General features: G+C 57.1%; 1 protein-coding gene across 1 annotated transcript; it reads right to left on the bottom strand.

Moving 5' to 3' along the window:
• Positions 1-2: 2 nt before the first annotated feature.
• PDZD7 (PDZ domain containing 7) lies at positions 3-17,699 on the bottom strand. The gene is given in 16 exon segments (XM_037064129.1): positions 3-1,020; positions 1,418-1,518; positions 1,837-2,457; positions 2,951-3,022; positions 3,175-3,266; positions 3,381-3,472; positions 6,497-6,672; positions 7,226-7,276; positions 8,887-9,084; positions 9,586-9,993; positions 10,352-10,412; positions 11,616-11,763; positions 12,020-12,196; positions 12,718-12,892; positions 13,219-13,359; positions 17,306-17,699. Coding segments are annotated over 16 exon segments (3,177 nt in total). The 5' UTR covers positions 17,529-17,699; the 3' UTR covers positions 3-579.
• Between the last annotated feature and the right edge of the window lie 372 nt (positions 17,700-18,071).

Raw genomic sequence — 18,071 nt, 5'->3', positions numbered from 1 at the left:
AAAATTTTTGTTTTGTTTTTAAAAAAAATGGTGAGTGTGCTAGATAGAGATTATGGGAACCCTCCCCCGCCCCCTCTTTGTCTGCCTGCTAGTCGGCTAGTCCCCTACCCCTTACAGAGGTCGTAGTGGGAGAGAGGGAGTTGGGGAAAGGACAGACCTGGTCGAACATCTGAGGCTAGTGGGCCACGATGCGAAGTGGCCTCTCAGGGTTTGAGAAACTAGCAGAGACTCGTGTTCCCTGCACAGAACACTGCCTGGGGCTGGGTGGTGGACGCAGTGACTGGCTGAGTCTGAGTCCCTCAGTGCTTGGGAGAATCGAGGGGGATCGGGAGGAAGTGCCCACCAGTCCCAAGTTCCAGGCCTTGGGTTTCTCCACCCCCTTCCTGTCTTGACAGGTGAGAAGCAGTGAATGGGTGACACAGGCTGCCTGCCCGGTAGCACCTTGTTCTTGACACTAAGTTTGTCTGGAAAGGGCAGAGCCTTAGTGACCACTGGGGAGGAAAGAAAGCAGGGAGATCTGAGCCACCAGTGTGGAGCTTTGGGAGGAGGCCAGGCGAGCGGGAGTGGGAGGTTCCTGAGTCAGAAGGTGAGTAGGCGGGGTCTGGGAGAGGGCGGAAGGATGCAGGGGTCAGTGGGGAGGTCTGCGGTCAGCGGGGCAAGTTGTGGGGTACCGGGAGACTGGAGGGTTGGAGAGGGGACTGGGCTGGGCATCAGCTGGAGGAGCCCAATGTCTGGGAGTGGTCTGGGTCCCATTGGGAAGGGCACTGAGAGGTTCTGGAAGCACATGGGAGCAGCATCAAGGGGTCAGCGGGCAGGGGCGTGGTCAGTAGGAAGGGGTTGGTCAGCGAGGGCTGACGAGTCAGAGGGCAGGGGTGGTGGGCCAGGCCCGGGGACCCTGACCACAAGCTCCATGGGCTCCCGAGCCTTGTTTCGATAAGCTCGGCGGATGGTGTCCACAGCTCGCTGGTGCGTCACCTGCTCCAGGCTCTCTCCATCCACTGCCACCAGCTCAAAGCCAGCCTAGGATGGGAGTGGGAGAATCACAGCCCTCCCTCCTGGGGTCACCCCCTACTCCAGCATCCAGCTTCTCACCTCCACCAGTTGGGACACTCCTCCCCGACTGGATGGAGAGGATGGACAATGGGACTTTTGTGCCTGGAGCTACTGGGGGCTGGGTGGGGCCAGACAATGGCCCTTTGTCCCTTGGGTCAAGGGGTGGAACAGGATGGGCCGCCCTCAGGCCCAGGCTAGCATGAGGGGACAGATTCTTGCCTGGGCTTGCTCATTCCGCAGGCCTGACCCCCTCCTCCCACGACCTGGCCTAAACATGCCTGGCCAACAGATGAGCACGCACCAGCCCGCCCACGCCAGAATTCACTCTGGGCTGAGGGAGGGGACCTGGGTGCGCTTCACCCACCTGCAGGGCCCCGCTGAGGAAGGCGGCGCCCCCCGGGAATATCTTTTCTATCTTCACCATGGGCTGCACCTTGGACTCAATGCCCCCCGAGATGCTGATGCCTAGTGAGGGTGAGAAACAGGGTGAGAGTGCACCACGCCCCTAAATCAGAGAAGTCCCAGGACAGACCCAGGACCCAGTCAAAAAATGTGGGGACCCCAACTTTTTCCAAGTCGCAATTCTGTCACTACTCAGTCCTCAACTTGCTCCAAAATCTTCTGGATCCCAAAGTCCCAAAACCTAGACCCCACCCCCAACTATACTCTAATACCCAGGTTCTTTTCCTAAGCCTAGTTCACCTAGACACATCCCCAAATCGAGCCCACCAGCTTTATCCAAACCCCACAGCCCCTGACAGGCCCAGTCCCCCTTGGACTCACCCAAGGACTGTTTCATCTTGGACAGCGTGACTGTCCTCAGCTCCCCACGAGGGGCCTTTGTGGCTGTTTGCTGGGCTGTCCTGCCAGTTCCATTCTCAGAGGGGCCTTGACTGCCCCCTGCCTTGGCTGCCTGCCCATCCAGAGGTCGTGGCAGAGGGGGCCTGGCTTTCCGAGGCTTGTGGTAGCGCCCGTTGGCTGTGCTGGGGTTGGGGATAGGCGCCGGGGATGGGGAGCGCCTGCGTCCAGGGGACTTGCCTCGGCCCCGGCTGCGGCTGCGACTGCGGCTGCTGCGGCTCTGAGCTGGGCCCTGGCCCTGGCCCTGGCCCTGGCCCTGGCTCTGGAGAGGGTCTTCTCGGGACAGGGGTTCTGTCAGCAGCCAGTTAGGCCTCGGGGGCCGGGGAGCAACAGGGGGCGGCTGGGGAGGGGGTGTGCAGGTGGTTCGGCGGGGGGCAAAAGCATCAACTGGCACATCCTGGAGGGGGGGTATCCCTTTATGAGGGTGGCAGGGGGCAGAGGCATCCAGAGAGACCTGGAGGTCCCCCAGCCGCTCCCTCAGCTCCCCACCATCTTCCTCCTCAGAGAAGCCGTTCACAGGCAGCAGGTAGAAGCCTCCACGACTGTCTGGGGAAGAGGGCCAAGGTCAGGCTGCCCTCTACTCACTAGCCCAGACCGCCTTGCCAGACTCCAGCCCTTGCCTTTGTCCCTGTAGGGCCTAGGAGACCCAGGCCCAGGTTGCTTAGGCCTGTAGGGGCACCGTCCATGTTCCACTGTGATAGTGGTTTAATACTTTCTGTTGTAAGAGTTAGTTTCATTTCAATGTGTCTAAGAGAAAATATGACTCACACACCAAACTGATGATTTCTTGGAGATTATTGCAGAGAATGAGACTAGATTTCAAAAGTGAGTGGGTTTAAAACCAACTAGGTAAATAATGGCAATGAGTGGATGTGACGGGAATGGTTCTGATGGATGAGGGCTTCCCTTCAGGGGACCACACACCCCTCTGAACCACAGCACTGCAGTCCCTGGGGCAGGGACCAAAGAAGGCCTGCTCTCCCAGCCCCAGCGCCCCCATGGGTGTGCCCCTTCCCTGGGCTCTGGGACTCTGACTGACCAGGCACAGGGGTGATGAGGTGACGCTTGGGTGGTGTGTCTTGCCGAGCTGGCCGCAGAGCTGGAGGCCGTACTGGTCGGAGAGAGGAGGTCAGCAGCAGGGTCCTGCTGCCAGGCTCCCTGACGGACACAGCTGAGAGGGCTCTGCCCCCTTTCCAGTGGGACATGCCACCCGCACCCCCACCTGGGGTTCAGGATCTGCAAGCCCCGCCCCCGCCTACTGACCTGCCCGGCTCTTGAGGGCCTCAAAAGCCTCCAGCTCCACAGGCATCACCATGCTGTCGAAGCGGCCCAGGTCTGTGGGGGCCACCACACTCCTGGGGGAGGACCAGATGGGGGGGCAAGGGCTCAGTTCTGGACTTGCTGGGGGACTTCAGCCCTGAGAAGGTTGGGGGAGGTATGGGGGTGCCCTCCCTCCCTCCCCCTCCCACCTGATGTCCCGCAGCAGCAGCAGCTTGGCAGGCTTGTCCAGAATGGCCAGCAGGGGCCTCACCAGGTCCTCCACTCCACCCTCACGCACATACTGCGGAGAGAGGGACCCCAGGTCAGGCGGTGGCAGAGGCTCCCAGAGCTGGGTGAGGGAGAAAGCAGCCTGGGTATGCCACCCCCACCCCCATGTTTAGGAAAGGCCTCGGGGTCCCCAAGCTATCCACAGGATGTCTTATCTTGGTAACTAGGTGGTAGCCTGCAACAAGAATAACAGACTTGTAACAGCAAACACGGCAAGGGCGGCTTTGGGACATACACTTTTCTAAGCATTTTACATATGTCCCTCCTTTAGCAATTGCCCTGAGAGATGACATTATTTATTACTGGTTTGCCCATGAAGAAACTGAGGCTCAGCGAAAAGGACTTCGCCAAGGCCACACAGATAAGGAAGTATGAAGAGGGGCTGAAACCTGAGATGTCTGGCTCTTGCCTACTCTGTACCGGAAAAGGATGTGCAGGGAGTGGACTCTCCTCCCCACCCCCACCTTCCAAGCAGAAGGAAGGAATTTGAGCCAAACACTAGTCTGTGGGCCTGGCTGGGCCAACATTTGTCTGTACACAGACCTACAAATTAGGCTTCGTTCAGGGCTGGAATGGGGACCTTGGGGAAGAGGTGGCCCTACAGAAAGCCTCTCCAGTCAGTACTCAGGGTGGTGGAGGCCCTTCTGCCTGGCACTGGCCAGGATGCCTGGCCACCAGGCACACGCCACCTACGCAGACAAATTGGCAAACTGAACACTGGGAGCCACCATAATGGACAGCATACCGCCCCCTGGTGGTGAAAGGGAGACACATCCTGATTCAGGGACACAAACAGAGCATCCTGTAGGGGCATAGACACAGAGAAAGAGCATGCCCTGGTGGTCAGAGTGAGGCGGTAAAAAATATCTGGAAATAAATAAAAGATAAATGTATGTGTGTGGTCCTAAACCACACACAAAGTTATAGGGACTCACACATACACATATAGACAATTCACCCACATACTTCAAGTTCACAAACCTGCATTCGGCACCCACTAAGTGCCAGGCTGTGTACTGGAGGGTGACAGTGGGGACACAATAATGAAGACTCTGTTCCAGATCTTCAGAAACTCAGTCTAGTGGGAATGAGGGGCAGAATGAGCCATGTGCCCCAATTGACTACAAACCACTGACAGAGGGAGTCTCGGAGGAGGGTGGGAAGATCAGGGTAGGCTTCATGGAAGTGGTGGCATTTACACTGTTTTTTTTTTTATACATTGACTCTTAAGCATAAATCCAGGGATCAATGAAAGCTAGGAGAAAGGGGCTCTGAGGGTGTTGTGGAATAACCGGTAGACAGAAGTTTAACTTGACCGTGGGTTACACAAAGGGCCTCCATGTAGGCTGCCCAGGTTGTGACAACAGTGAGTAGTACCCCTAAAGCTGTGCAGCTCCCAGCCTGCATAAACGAATGCAGTGGCCCGGGGAAAATAATGGTGTGTGGTGATGTGGTGACTGTGGGAAAGCTGAGGTTTGGTGTTGGGGGTCAAACCAGGGAGGGCCTTGGATGTGAGAGTAAGGGACTCACACTCCACTCTGTCAAAGAGGTTACAAAGGGGTTGGGGAGTGTAAAGAGACCAGAGAGGTGGTTTCTAATGTCTGGTCTGGTGGCTGGGGTGCAGTGGCTAAGAAGAGGACAGAAAAGGGGCTTGGGGCCACACATCAGAATCACTAGGGGAGCTTTACTCATCTTTTGGGCCACCCCTGATGGTCTGATCTCTTGGTGTGGGTAGGACTTGGGTCAGCTTTGGGTGGTATTCCAAGGTCCCCAGGTGTTGTGGGGACATACGGAGAGGCCTAGCTTGGGTGGGGTAGGAGGAGCTGAGGGCAAGAGGAAAAGAGCCAATAAAGAAACAGACACAGAGCCCCACCTAGTGGCGATAGCCCAGAGTTGCAGGCTTATGGAGGCTGGTACACAACTCCCCACAGAGTACTGTGAGCTGATCATGACACCGAGTTTAACCCAAAGGCACTTAGCTGCCTCCAACATGCATCCCATCACAGGGGGCCCTGCTGTAAACCAGGCCTTGATAGAGGGATGCATGTATTACCACGTCTCAGTCTCCAGGTGACACATACATGCCTTAGCCAGACACAAGCACATTCACACACAGATTCAATCATACAGTTAAGTAGATACAAAGCCAGGTAGCCCACTGACAGACAAATGCTCACATCACACAGACATACAACACAGCCCCACCCTGACCAAGGCGAGGGAGTGGGGCATCCACAAATGACTTCCTGACTCTCAGACTGCCTTTGCACACAGGCTCAGAAACCTGAGCAGACCCCCCCACCACCGGAAACCTGGAGGTTCTTGAGACAGTGGGAAGCCCTAGGTACTGGAGAGGGCCTTCCCATCCTCCTGGAGGGGGTGACCTGTGCTTTCTGTAGTCTCCCCAACATTCAGGCTACAAGGGCTTCCTTAAATCTAACCTCTACTTCTCCCAGGGCCCGCTGGTCTGACTGAAGTGGAAGGAAACAGAGATCAACAGTGTAGGTGTTGGGGAGGTTTGGGCTGAGTGTGTGAGTGCGTGTGCTCTGGGAGAGAACAAGGGATTATTCACTCGTGCCAGGCCTGTTGGCTAATGCAGGAGCACAAGGAGGCGTGGGGATGGGCTGGGGTTTAAAGAAGAAAGGAGCAGGTGACTGCAGGGACTCATGTTCCCAACTCATCACCCGACTGACTTCTCTCCTCAGCTTAAATGCCACCTCCTCAGGGAGGCCCTCCCAGACCACATCTAATTGTGCCTCTTGGATTATTTTCCCATGTTCTTTTCCCTCACAGGACTTCACGTGATTTCTCAATGTGGTTGTTTAGGTTCTGGTTATTATCTGACTCCCCTTCTTGGTTGTGAGCTCAGGTGTAGGTGCCAATGTGTGTGTATGACAGGGATAACTTCTGCTTTTAGTGACCACTGGACTCAGAGTATTGAATCCAGAAACTGGTCAGCAGACAACAGTCTGAATGAATGAGGGTCTGGGTGAGCGAGTGACCATGTGCTGGGGATGGGGGTGGGCTGGAGGCTCACCCTGGAGCAGTGGCGGGTGATGGCCAGCACCTCGTCATCAGTCAGCAACCGCCGGGCCAGGTCCTGGATGAGGGGCCGTCGGCTCTCCCAGGCCTGCACCTGCTCATCCACATTGGGCCGCTGGCTGGAGGGGCTCCCAGACCTGGTAGAGAGCAGGGCCCGGCCCCTCTCCCGGTCTGCAGGGCAGGAGCAAAGGAATACGATGAAGGAGCCTGGAGCCACCAGGAGAGGAGGTAGGGGCTTCCCTAAAGGGGGCTCAGACTCCAGGAAAGGCTAGCTGAGAGGCCCAGGTACGCCTGACGGAGTTCCGGCCAAGCCCAGATGCTCCTCACCGTGGTGATCTGCCCACCAGTGGAGCTCCACCCGGCCCCTGTGCCCCTCAGTACAGACCCCTATACAGTCTATTCCTAGTCTTGGTGTCCCTGGGTCCCTCAACATACACTGTCATGCCAGTCTGGTCCCCACTGAAGATCTCACACTGGCTTTTTCATGTCTGTCTTTGGGAGACAAGCTCCTCAGTCCTCAAACATATACCGCAATATCTGCCTACAACCATATTTTACTAGTCCAGTTCTTTTACCTGCCCCCAGTATGCACCACCATAACTGGCTGATTCCCCATGCTTGGTCTCAGCTGAGTTTATCACAAAGCCCCTGAGCTGCCCCCGACATGCACCCCGTCAGCAGCCCTGCTGTAAACCAGGCCTCAGTAAAGAGATGCACAAATTACCGCGTCGCAGCCTCCAGGTGACAAACTTCTGCACAGGTCCCACTCCCCCTGCTAAGAAGAAGAAGGCTCAGCAGTAGGCCCTGGCCCCAACCTGAAAATGGGGTCAGGGCGTTTAGGGCTGGCTGGATCACTGGCTGGGATGCAGAGTTCGGGTTGAAAGGAGGTGAGATTAGGAGGCAAGAGGCCAGGCCATGCTTGGGCCAAGGGCTTTGTGTACGGGCAATGGTGAGCCAGTGAAGGTTTTGGATCAAGAGAGGGTGCAGTCTGGGCTCTCCTTGTAGAAATTCGGTTGGAAGAAAATGCATGGAGATGAGAACCCTGGGGACAGTTTGGGGGAGCACCTACCTTCAGTGGACAAAGAAAAAAGAGAGCCTTTGAAGGAGAGAGAGGAGCGGCCAGAGAGACGGGAGGAGAAGCAGGAGAGAGCAGGGCCCCAGGGGCTGTGGAAGGAGAGATGGGTTGAGGAAGGGAAGCTGGCCAGCCCTTATTTGAGGGACTGTCTCTCACAGGGAACTGTCACCTTGAGACCCCAGGGAGGGGTAGGGCTCAGTTCCTCATCCTCTGGTTGATTTCACCTACCCAATATCCACTCTCCCTTCTGGAACAGCACCTTGAGTTCACCCAGGGACCCCCCCTTGTCAGTGCATGTACCCCAGGGCGGGCCTGTACCCTGGCTGGTTAATGAAAGACTTTCTCCCTCCTACATCACAGTGATTTGTTGGACATGTGGTCCCAGCTGGGCCAATGAGAGCCTGAGACTTCAGCTGGGACTAATTAAGGAGAAGCTCTCTTTTCCTTGTGTTGCTAAGCAACAGTGGCCATCTTAGCTCCAGTGGGCAAAGCCTGCTTGATACTGAAGCCAACCCAGTGAAAGGGAACCAAAGGATGGGGTCGAGGGGGGGGGGGGGGGGGGGGNAGGGGATGGGGGGGGGGGGGGGGGGGGGGGGGGGGGGGGAGGCAGATATCTGATGAGATTGTTTAAATCTCTAGATCCAGTTTAAATCAGTAGCTGAACCAAGAAGTGCCTTTCTAAGCTAGTTTGGGTTGAGTTTCTGTCACAGGCAACCCCAAGAGTCAACTCATCTAATCTTGGTCCAGTCTCTGAACCTCAGCTGGGGGAGGCGAGGCCCCACGTGAGGGTGCTTGGGAAGCCCCTGACCTGGGTGAGACCTGCCTAGGCCCTTCTGCCTGGGCCCGGATCTAGAAATGGCCTTGCTCAAGGATGGTTCTAGAACTGGGTAGGGCTTGAGAATTCTGGCCAAGGGAGACGAAGCCAAATATTCTAGGAAAAGAGTGCCCTTTCCTCTCCTCAGCACCAGGAGCGCAGGGATGAGACCCAAGGTCTTCCACTTCCTGGCGTGCTGGGACGCTCTCAGTTTTCCATCCTGTACAATGGGTGGATGAGACACTGTAACAATGGCCACTACATTTTCTGGGCACCTGATGTGGGGCAGTCAATGCCCTAAGTGATGAACACATACTAATTCACTTATTGCCCACTATTCATAAAGATATAGGTATTATTACTCCAATTTCACTCATGGGGAAACTGAGGCTCACAGGGTGGGGTGGTCACTCACAGCTAGTACGAGGCAGTGCGGGGCTGGATGCCAAAGTGGACTTGGCCTCCATCCTCCCCATCTGCCTAGCTCAACCCTTACCTTTCTCCATGTCCAGGCGAGGACGGGGCTTGGCTGGGCTCCCTCTCTCCAGCGTCCAGGCCTCTCTATGCCCATCCCCTGCCAGCCGCCCCTGCCGCCCTCCCTTGAAGAAGAGGTTCATCAGGGTCTTGGAGCGCTGCAGGGCCCCCTTCTCCCCAGAGGACCCCGACTTCTCCTTCTTCCGCTGCTTCTTCTCCTCTGCAGACACGAGGAAGCACCCGGGGGGGCTGGAGGGGTGGGCAGAAGGGAAGGACCGGGGAAGGGGTGTGGGGAGGGGCAGAAAGAAGGGGGAGTAGGGGGCAGACAGGATCTGCAGCTGTGTGGGGAGGTAGGGATGGGGGTGGGGTGCAGGTCCTCCAATTTTTCACCCTTTCTTCACCCCATAGCCTCAGCTATGGAGAAATAAATGGGGGCTGGGGAGGGAGCGCGTGTAGAAAGGTCTGGGAACTCTGGGCTGGGGAGAGCTTGGCTCCAGCTCTCTTGGGGCCCAGAGCTGACTGGACCTGGTGCTGGGACTGAGAGTGGGTTTGAGGCCTGGGACTAATTTTAAAAGCACCAGGGCAGGGTCTGAGTGTGTTCTGGGGCTGAGGCTGGGTCAAGGCCTGGGGCAAAGGGAAGTTTGGGACCAGGACAAGGGTCTAAGGGGGGTTTTGGACCCAGGGCTTTGGAGAGAACAACAGCTACCCATCTCCCACGTACCCCACAAGGTCAGGTGGCTCTGGGAGCGAGTGATGGGGGGCCGGGGTCGGCTGAGGGCCAGCAGCAGGGCAGTCTTGGGGGACTCAGAGAGAGCAGAGTCAAGGCGGCGGGCGGTTGAGGGTCCATCGGAGCGAATGGCTGTGTCCCTGAGGATGACCGTGGGCCGCACGCTGCACCAGGTCTCCACGCGGCCCCCTACGTCGGGGTCTGTCTGCATGGCCGTGTCTGCCCGCCCCCAGCCAGGCCCACGGCTGCCTGGCTCCTCGGGCCCCAAGCAGACATCCATGCGGTCAGAGGGTAGGGAGCCGGAGCCCTCAGCTGAGCTATAGGGGGCGCTGGAGGCGTATGAGGAGACGCTGGAGCTGCTCTCAGAGGCCTGGGACAGCTGCTGCAGCACCCCGTTACTCACTGTGGGCAGGGAGAAGGCAGGAATGTCTCGGGGGCCTGGCCAGGTTGCTTCAGGGCCCTGCCAGCTTGCAGACCATCCCTGGGCTTAGGGATTTGGGGAGAATCCAGCAGCAACCAAGTTTGGGACCATGGGATCTGGGGACCCGGCTGCTGAGCATCCTGCCAGCAGGATAAGATCTTGGGGAAGTCACTTCTCCTCCACCTACCCCCTTGGGACTCCAGACTCTAGGTGAGCCTGCAACGGAATCTGCAACTTCTCAGAGGAGAGCCCAACACTGAATGGGCAGTGTGAAATCCCTGTAAGATCTTGGTGCCCCTGCCCATTCATTCTCCAACCTTGGGGGCCTGAGCCACTTACGTCGGTCCAGCCAACAGTACTCAGAAACCATCTCCTTGTAGGCAGGGTACCGGCCAGTCTCCTGGGGGAGAGCATGGTGGGCAGAGGAGCAAATGGGAGTGGGTCAGAAGGGAGAGTGAGAATGGGGAGTGATGGCATGAGAGTAAATTTTCAGCCCTCTCACTCTCCTTCATTATGCTCTAGCCACATGGGCCACTTTATTTCTGAACGTATGAAGTTCCTCTATACCTCAGGGCCTTTGCACTTGCTGCTGTTCCTTCTGATTGGGTTCCCTTCTTTCAGCTCCTCTGTGGCTAACTCCTTTTTCCTCTTCAGGTATCACCTCCTTAGACAGGCCTGCTCTGACACCCCCACTCTGACTACAAGGGTCTACCTAAATGACCTCATCCCATCTCACTGTTAATTTCCTTATAGCATTTGTCACAATCTGCAGGTGTCTAGTTTATTGGTCTGTCTGCCCCCAATAGCAGAGACCTTGTCTTGTTCACTCTTGTAACCTCAGTACCTGGCATAGTGGCCATCAACATAGCAGGTATTTAAAAATGTTGAATGAATGGATGAATGAATGAACAAATGAATGAAGGGCAGAGTGGGAGTAAGGAGGAGGCTTTGGGATCATTTGAGAAGGACAGGCAGAAATGGAATGTGGGAGAGTTGGGAAACAGAGGTGTTGGGGGCAGGGAATGGGGGAGGAGGCACCGAATGGCAAAATGAGTGAAAGGCTGGGAGCAGGGAGGAGGGAGGAGGGTTGGAATGAGGCACCAGGGAGAGCCAAGCGTCACACCCCTCAGCAGCTGGAGTGAGAAAGGCCTGATCCCCGGGCAAGTGTGAGGCCCGCATCAATAATGGATCCGGCCACCTCCCCTGCAACCCGATCTCTGGCCCCAGGCCAGCTCTTCTTGCCCTGCACCCTGAGGATGCCCACCACTGGGCCCTGCCCAAGGCCACAGCTTCCACCCTGCCCTTCCGACAGGGACACGTGTTCCTTTCATGCCTATTCCGCCACCACTCACGTGAAGGGGCATGGCCCTAGACATCTGAGAGCAGGCTGGGAACCAGGCCCTGCTACCCACTGGGTCCTCAGTCGCTTTTCCTCTATGAGCCTCAGTTTCTTCTTCTGCAAAATGAGAACAATGCCTGCCCTACCTCTCACGTCTGTGAAAAAGTCAAATTGTGGAGCAATGGGTGTACGTATGAAGTGCTGGAACACTAGGAAGTTCTTCCCACAGTCTGGCCTCTCCCTGCCTTCCACAGTTCTGCCCACCTTGATGGTCAGCATGATGTGTGTTTGGCCCTTCAGCACCTCCACGGCCTGGCTGTGGCTGATGTCGTCGAACCTGACACCATTGGCCGCCAGGACCTGGTCTCCCACCTTGATGCCGTTCTCCTCAGCCAGCCCACCGTGGTCCACTCTGCAGTCGGACAGGCAGCAGTCTGGTGGGGCCCCTGGCCTGCCCTCCCTCACACCGTGGAGGCCCCAGTAAAACTCCTTGGCCATCCTCTTGGTGACCCCCGCCCCCTCCGGCAGATCCCACCCTTGACCCAGACCCTCATTTGAATGTGTAGTTGGCTGGGCCTCACTTGCTCACCTGTCCCCAGGTCCCAGCCCAGGCCCCATCCAAGCCCCACTCCCTACCCTACCCACTTCTTTCCCTGCCCAGACCTCACTTGGACACGTAGATGCCCAGGCCAAACTCCTTGCCCCCACGGATGTTGAAGCCCAGGCAGAAGTCGTCAGAGGTCGTGTAGAGGTGAACGATGCGCCGCACACTATCCTCTGAGCTGCTCTCGGACGGCGTGGAACTGCACTTCTCCACTACCAGCCGCCGATTCACCACGTCCACCCTGGGGCAGCAGCAGGGGGCCCTCAGCCTGGGCCCCCATCTGCCACCACTCGCCTCCCTCCTCCCCACAGCCCCACAACTGCATGGGAAAGGTGGGGTTGCCTTTGGGGGACTTTCCAGGCCTAAGATCTTCAGTGGGACACAGATTAATCAAATCTGGGAAATCACCTATTCTCCTCGTTTTATTGAGCAGCTACAATGGGCCAGACCCATGTCGAACCCCCACAGGCCCACGAGGAAGAGGTGCCATTACTGTGTTACACTCACAGCTGCGGCAGCCGCAGCACAGGGACCAGGGCCTCTGGGGTCTGGGAGAGCAGAGCTGTGGGGAGGAGGGCTGGGGGGGAAGACATGGCCTTTTCTCCTTCCAAGGTCGGCCCTTAGGATCCCTGTTCCAGCCCGAGGAGTCAGGAGGAGCAGACGTCGTGCTAGCCAGGCCCGTGCAGAGCCCAGTGCCCTCAGCCTCTCCTGCTGTGGCTTTGAGTGGGGGGACGCGGGGGCAGGCAGGGCAGGCCTTCTCACCACGTGGTCTTCTCCTTGGAGAATTTGATGCCCGGCACACGGCCCATGCGCCTCACCATCATGTGCAGGCGGCTGCTGCCGGTCAGGACCTTCACAGCGCTGCCCATGGTGGTGCTCTCCAGGCTCAGCCCGTTCACCTCTGTGATCTTGTCCCCCACACACAGGCCAGCACGCTCTGTAGCAGGGGACAGGGGTGGCTGGCATGGGCCACTCAGGAGAAGTCCTCCACTGCGAGGCCAAGCCCCCACAGACCAGGCTCCCTGGGGTAAAACTTCTTCCCTGAGACTGGGGATCCCCTGGTAGGGTCTGAGTGCCCCATACTAGACTAGGGACCTGTCCAGTAGCCTGCCCTGCTCTGGGAGAGGGCCCTGTCTCCCCATCAGATCAGGCTCTCCAAAGCTAAAGGCCCCGCCTCCCATCCCTGACAATAGCTCCTCTGCACCCCACCGAGGTGAGGTCACATACACCCCCAGTACCTCACCGCTTGGGGCCCCCGCTCACCTGCGCTGCTGCCCTCCTCCACTTTGCTGACGAAGATGCCCAGGCCGTGCTCAGAGCCACCCCGCACACTGAAGCCCAGCCTCCCCGCCGGGCTCTTCTCCACCTGGACAGAGTGGATGATGTCGCTCTCATCACTGTTGGCTGTGGGAGTGGGGGCACAGGCATGACTCCCATGCCTATTCTTGGCACAGTGGACCCCTGTGTGCCCCAACTTGGGCCTGAAAAAGTGGGGTTGCTGAGCATAGGCACTGAGGGACCTAAATGGCGGGGGGTCAGGGCAGCCAATTTCCGAGTTTCTTCTGGGTGATTCTGAGACTATGGGCTAGTCTCAGAACGGATTGGACTGAGCTACATGTGGGAAGACACTGTTCTCTTTCGCTCATAATATAAGTGTGTGTGTGTGTGTGTGTGTGTGTGTGTGTGTCTAGCACTTAGTAAGCTTCCCATGCCCATTGGCCTGGGATAAGCCAAACACCTGAAACTCTTGGTGCTCTGAGGGCCAGACGGATAGGAAAGAGGTTCAGGAACCCATTCCATGGGGCACAGCTGAGGGAACCCACGCTTCTCAGTGGGAATGAGTGTGTTAGCTCTGTCTTCAAACCCTGAAGAGCTGTTCTGTGGAAGTTGTCAGAGGCGTTTGGCTATGCAACCCAGAGGGCAGAACAAAGCCCAAGCAATGGAGTTAGATGGGGGCCCACGGAACAAGGGCACACGTGCTAAAACTTTCATCTCAGACAACGGAATGAGTTTCCCAGGAGGAAGAGTGGGTTCCTCACTTTCAGAGGCATGCAAGCTGACCCTTGGTAAATCTGTCTGGGAGGTTGCGGGAGGATCCCAGAGGCATTTCTACCTCTTAAACTCGGTGATTTCGGAGGTAAGGGCTCTAAGAGCTACCTGCCTGTGTGAAGAAAGAAAGCTCAAACAACACGCTGTCACAGCAGTTGCCCGGAGCCCAGAACAGGGCTCTCCATCCATGCTGGTGAAAGCCAGAGGAGGAGGGTCCCTGGGTGCTGGAGCTGTTGGGGAAGGTTTCTCGGAGGACGAAGATGGGTGGAATTTGGATGGGTGGGGGGGAAAGGAAGGCACTGGCGAAGGAATGAAGTGAGGGAAGACCTAGAGGTGGGGAGACCCTTTGGTTGGAGAAAAGTGGTAAGACTTCCTTCTCTCTGTGTCTCTCTCTCCCTACACACACACACACACACACACACACACACACACACTCTCACACACTCACACACACACACACACACTTCTGTAGGAAGCCAGGTTACAGTGCAGGACTGGGACAGCTCAGGAAGAAATCCCCCCGGGCAGCCATGGCAGGGTGGTGCATGTCAGAGACGTGGACATCCTGGGGCTTCCTTGCTGACTCTCCGCACAGGTTTTGGGACCTTTACAACCCAGGGGTGTCCCAAGGAGCCTTTTGCTCTGCCATTCCTTAACCCCCTTACTCCTCAGTCCATCCCAGGGGTGTCCCTAGGGCCCCTGGCCAGATTTGGGGATTTGAACCTAAGAGCTTAGGGCATCTAGGTGGGAACCTTCTCTCCCTCCACTGTCCTAGACCAGGTCACCAACCTCTCCTTCCAGGCACTATGCAGCCTCCTCCCTTTCCCCCTACTTCTGCTCTTGTCTCCTCTAATCCGTTCTCTACAGTGGCCAGAGTCAGCTTTTAGAATAGATTGTGTCTTTCCCTTGACTAAATTTTTCAATGCCTGCCCCTACTTCTAGAAGGAATCCCACATCCCTCCCTCCCTGGGCTTCCCTCTGCCGACCACTCTCCCCTCACCACTGGCCTCCTACCCCAGCCTCCCCGGGCTTTGGCCGCACCAACCTCCTTCCTGTTTCTCTCCGGGCCAACCCTTTCAGTAACACCCCCCCCCCCCCAGATGCTCCTGCCCAGACCTTCAAAGCCAGCTCCTGTGCCTAAGGCCCTGCTGACTCAGATGCCACCTTCTCCAAAAAGCTGGAGTCCCCTACCTAAGGAAGTCCCCCCCTCCTCCCGGACAGCCTCCTTCCCAGTGGTTCCCAAGGCACACCCCAGACCAGCAGCAGCAGCAGCAGCAGCCTGGGAACTTACTAAAAGTGCGAATTCTCTGCCTCTACCTCACACTCACAGAATCAGAAGCTCTGGGTGTAGAACCCAACCGTTGGTCCTTTAACAAGCCCCCGCCTCCCTGGGCAATTCCAAAGTTTGAGAAACCCTACACTATCATATCATCTGGATTAGTGCCTTCAAGATTCTTACCTCCTTTCTCATTTGTAGACTATTATACGTCTTCTGCCCTCTTTCACCAGACTGCAAGCCCAGCCCGGTAGGGACTTCATAGTCCTTCTCCACCAATGTGCCCCCAGCATGCTGCTCAGTAGCTGGTGTTCGCTAAGCAGTTTTTGAATAAATGAAAGAATAACTGGATGGATGGACGGATGGATGGATGGATAAATGGACGAGCTAGCAGAGTGAGGAGAAAGGGCTGGTCTGGGTCAAAGATAATGCAATTCCTCTGGGACCCGCTGTGTTTGAGCAGCTGGTGGCACTTCATGGGGATGAGGTGAGTGGCAGTGTCCCCTTCCCACTGTGTCTCCCTTACCAGTTACTTTAGGCCCTGAAGTGGTCTAATTAATAACATGGGGGAGGAGTTCTAGGCTGCAGTGAGTTGGGAGATACTTGTGCTCAGGCAGAAGGGAAGATTCTGAGTTCAGAGGCTCCCAGCCCAGACAGACTAAAGGCCAGCGGGTCAGAGCAAAGTTCCTTGGACACGGCGTGTCCGGTGTCTAAGGGCGTGTATGTGGTGTGTGACAGAGGTACAGTATGGTTCTTTTAACATAATAGGACTTACCAGGGCAGTGTTACAGTGCTCCCTCCCCCCTCCATGCCTTGTAGCTCCTCTGGGGACTTCTGCTCCATGACCAGAATGACAGTGGTGACCCTCAACAGTGCCCTGCGGCTCACCCTGTGTGGATGGTGGGGGCAAGTTGCTGGACTACCAGTTCAAGCCTGAACTCTGAGCAACAAGCTCCACCCCTGCCCCAGGGATGCCCAGCTGGGTCAGGGGGAGGGGCAGGTTCTGAAGAGTCGGGTCTGGGACTCAGCCAGGGCCCTCTGCAGGCTGAGAGACGGGAGGGGAGCTGGAGATATTTATCTGGTCCTGTCCACAGAAAGCGCAGGTGCTGGGGCCCCACACTTCCCTGCTGCCATTCAAGGTCCTGCTTTGTGCGTCTGCTCTCTGTTGCCTCACACCTGTCGCTGCAGCCAGGCTGTCTCTTAAGTGCCTGCCCCATTGTGCTCTATACTTTCCACTTCCATCCTTCGTCTGTCATCCCGCCACCCCATCACCAGCTGCTCTCACTGATGTCTCCAAGCCCTGCTGCCCTGCAAATTTCTCTAAGTGAAAATGGAGCCCTATTTCCCTCTAGAATCCCCGCAGCATCTACCTAGAGCTGGTACAGAGCCTGTGTGCAACAAAATGGCATTAAGCATCTACACAGGCCCATGAAGCTTCACTTGTCCATCCTTCCGGGCCCCGGCCTGGGGCTCCCTCCCTGACCCTCCCCATTCCTTTTCTCCCCACTCTTTTAAACATGGGCTACTCTATCTTTATTTCCTTCCTTTCACATGGGAAGCCTTTCATTCTGCCTGCCCACGTGGGCCCTGGCTCCTCACAGCTCAACACAGAGCTAGCTGATCAGGTGGGCTGGTTGATGGGAGATGCCCGCCGTCTTGCACACGCCCCAAAGGCACACACAAAGGGATTCGGACAAAGGTGGAGTCCATGAAATGGAGGGGCCAATACCCTGCCTCACTGGGGGACTCGATACCACACACACACACACACACACACAATGCTTTTCCCTGTTGCCAGGCCCTGTTTCCCACCTCTGACCTCGCCACTATTTTGGAGCCCTGGAGGATTGGCCTGAAGGAGAATGAAAGTAGATGAGGAAGTGTATGGGTTGCCAGAAGCCCCGCATCTTTGAGACTCGCATCTCTTGAGTCTCCCCACCCACATGGGGCTCTGCCTGTTTCTACTTAGCGACACTGTCCTCTCCCCCACCCTCCCTCACGGCGGTGGCTGGGCCCCGCCCCCACCTTCGATGGGGGAGTTGATGAGGATGACACGGCCCATGGGCGACGAGGCTCGGATTCCGCGGGGGGGTCCATTCAGCAGCCGCTGTTGCTTCCTCAGCAGGTATCGCGTTGCGGAGCCTGAGTCGCTGCCCAGGTGGCCTCGGGAGGAGAGGGAGCTCAGAGAGCTGGAGCTTAGGTCTCCAAGGCCCAGCGGGTCGAAACCCACTGAAAAACCGCGCGCCATTGCGGCTCGACTAGAGGGCCAGGAGGAACCTGCTAGCCCTTGAGAGGAGGGCCCTGCGTGCTATGGGCACCATGAGACTTCTGGGCACGACTGGGGACCCAGTGGACGGGAGCCCCCACCTCCACTGCCTCTCCGGTGCGCACTCGAGGCCTGTGCAAGAAGAGGGGGGTACGTGAGGAGCGTGTGAATGCTGCCTCCCAGAATTGCCACCCCTTCCCCTGGTTTGAGCATCCTGCTCTCTCATGTCTTAGGCCCCTCTCTCTCCCACCCCTGGCAAGAGACTCGTCCGGTCCAGGCACCATCATGGACTTTCGGAGCCATTCACACAAGGCAGGTGGGAAGCTCTCTTTCACCTCTCATTCCTGCTCTCAGCTGAGTCATCTACTCGGTCCCCAGCCCTCGTTAGAAGCTGAGAGAGTGGAGCAAATAGGATTATTGCAGACCCTGGGCTTCAAGCTGTGTGAGAGAAATTGGGACCAGGACAGTTCACTGCACACCCCTCCAGTGCAGGGGGACAGGGGACCAGTGGTTGATGCTCAGGCC

Source organism: Sturnira hondurensis, unplaced genomic scaffold (assembly GCF_014824575.4).
Source record: "Sturnira hondurensis isolate 20B ecotype Veracruz unplaced genomic scaffold, ASM1482457v3 Scaffold0014854, whole genome shotgun sequence".
NCBI classification, from domain to species: Eukaryota; Metazoa; Chordata; class Mammalia; order Chiroptera; family Phyllostomidae; genus Sturnira; species Sturnira hondurensis.
Note: the sequence above shows the minus strand (reverse complement) of the source record. Positions and strands in the feature narration are given on the sequence as shown.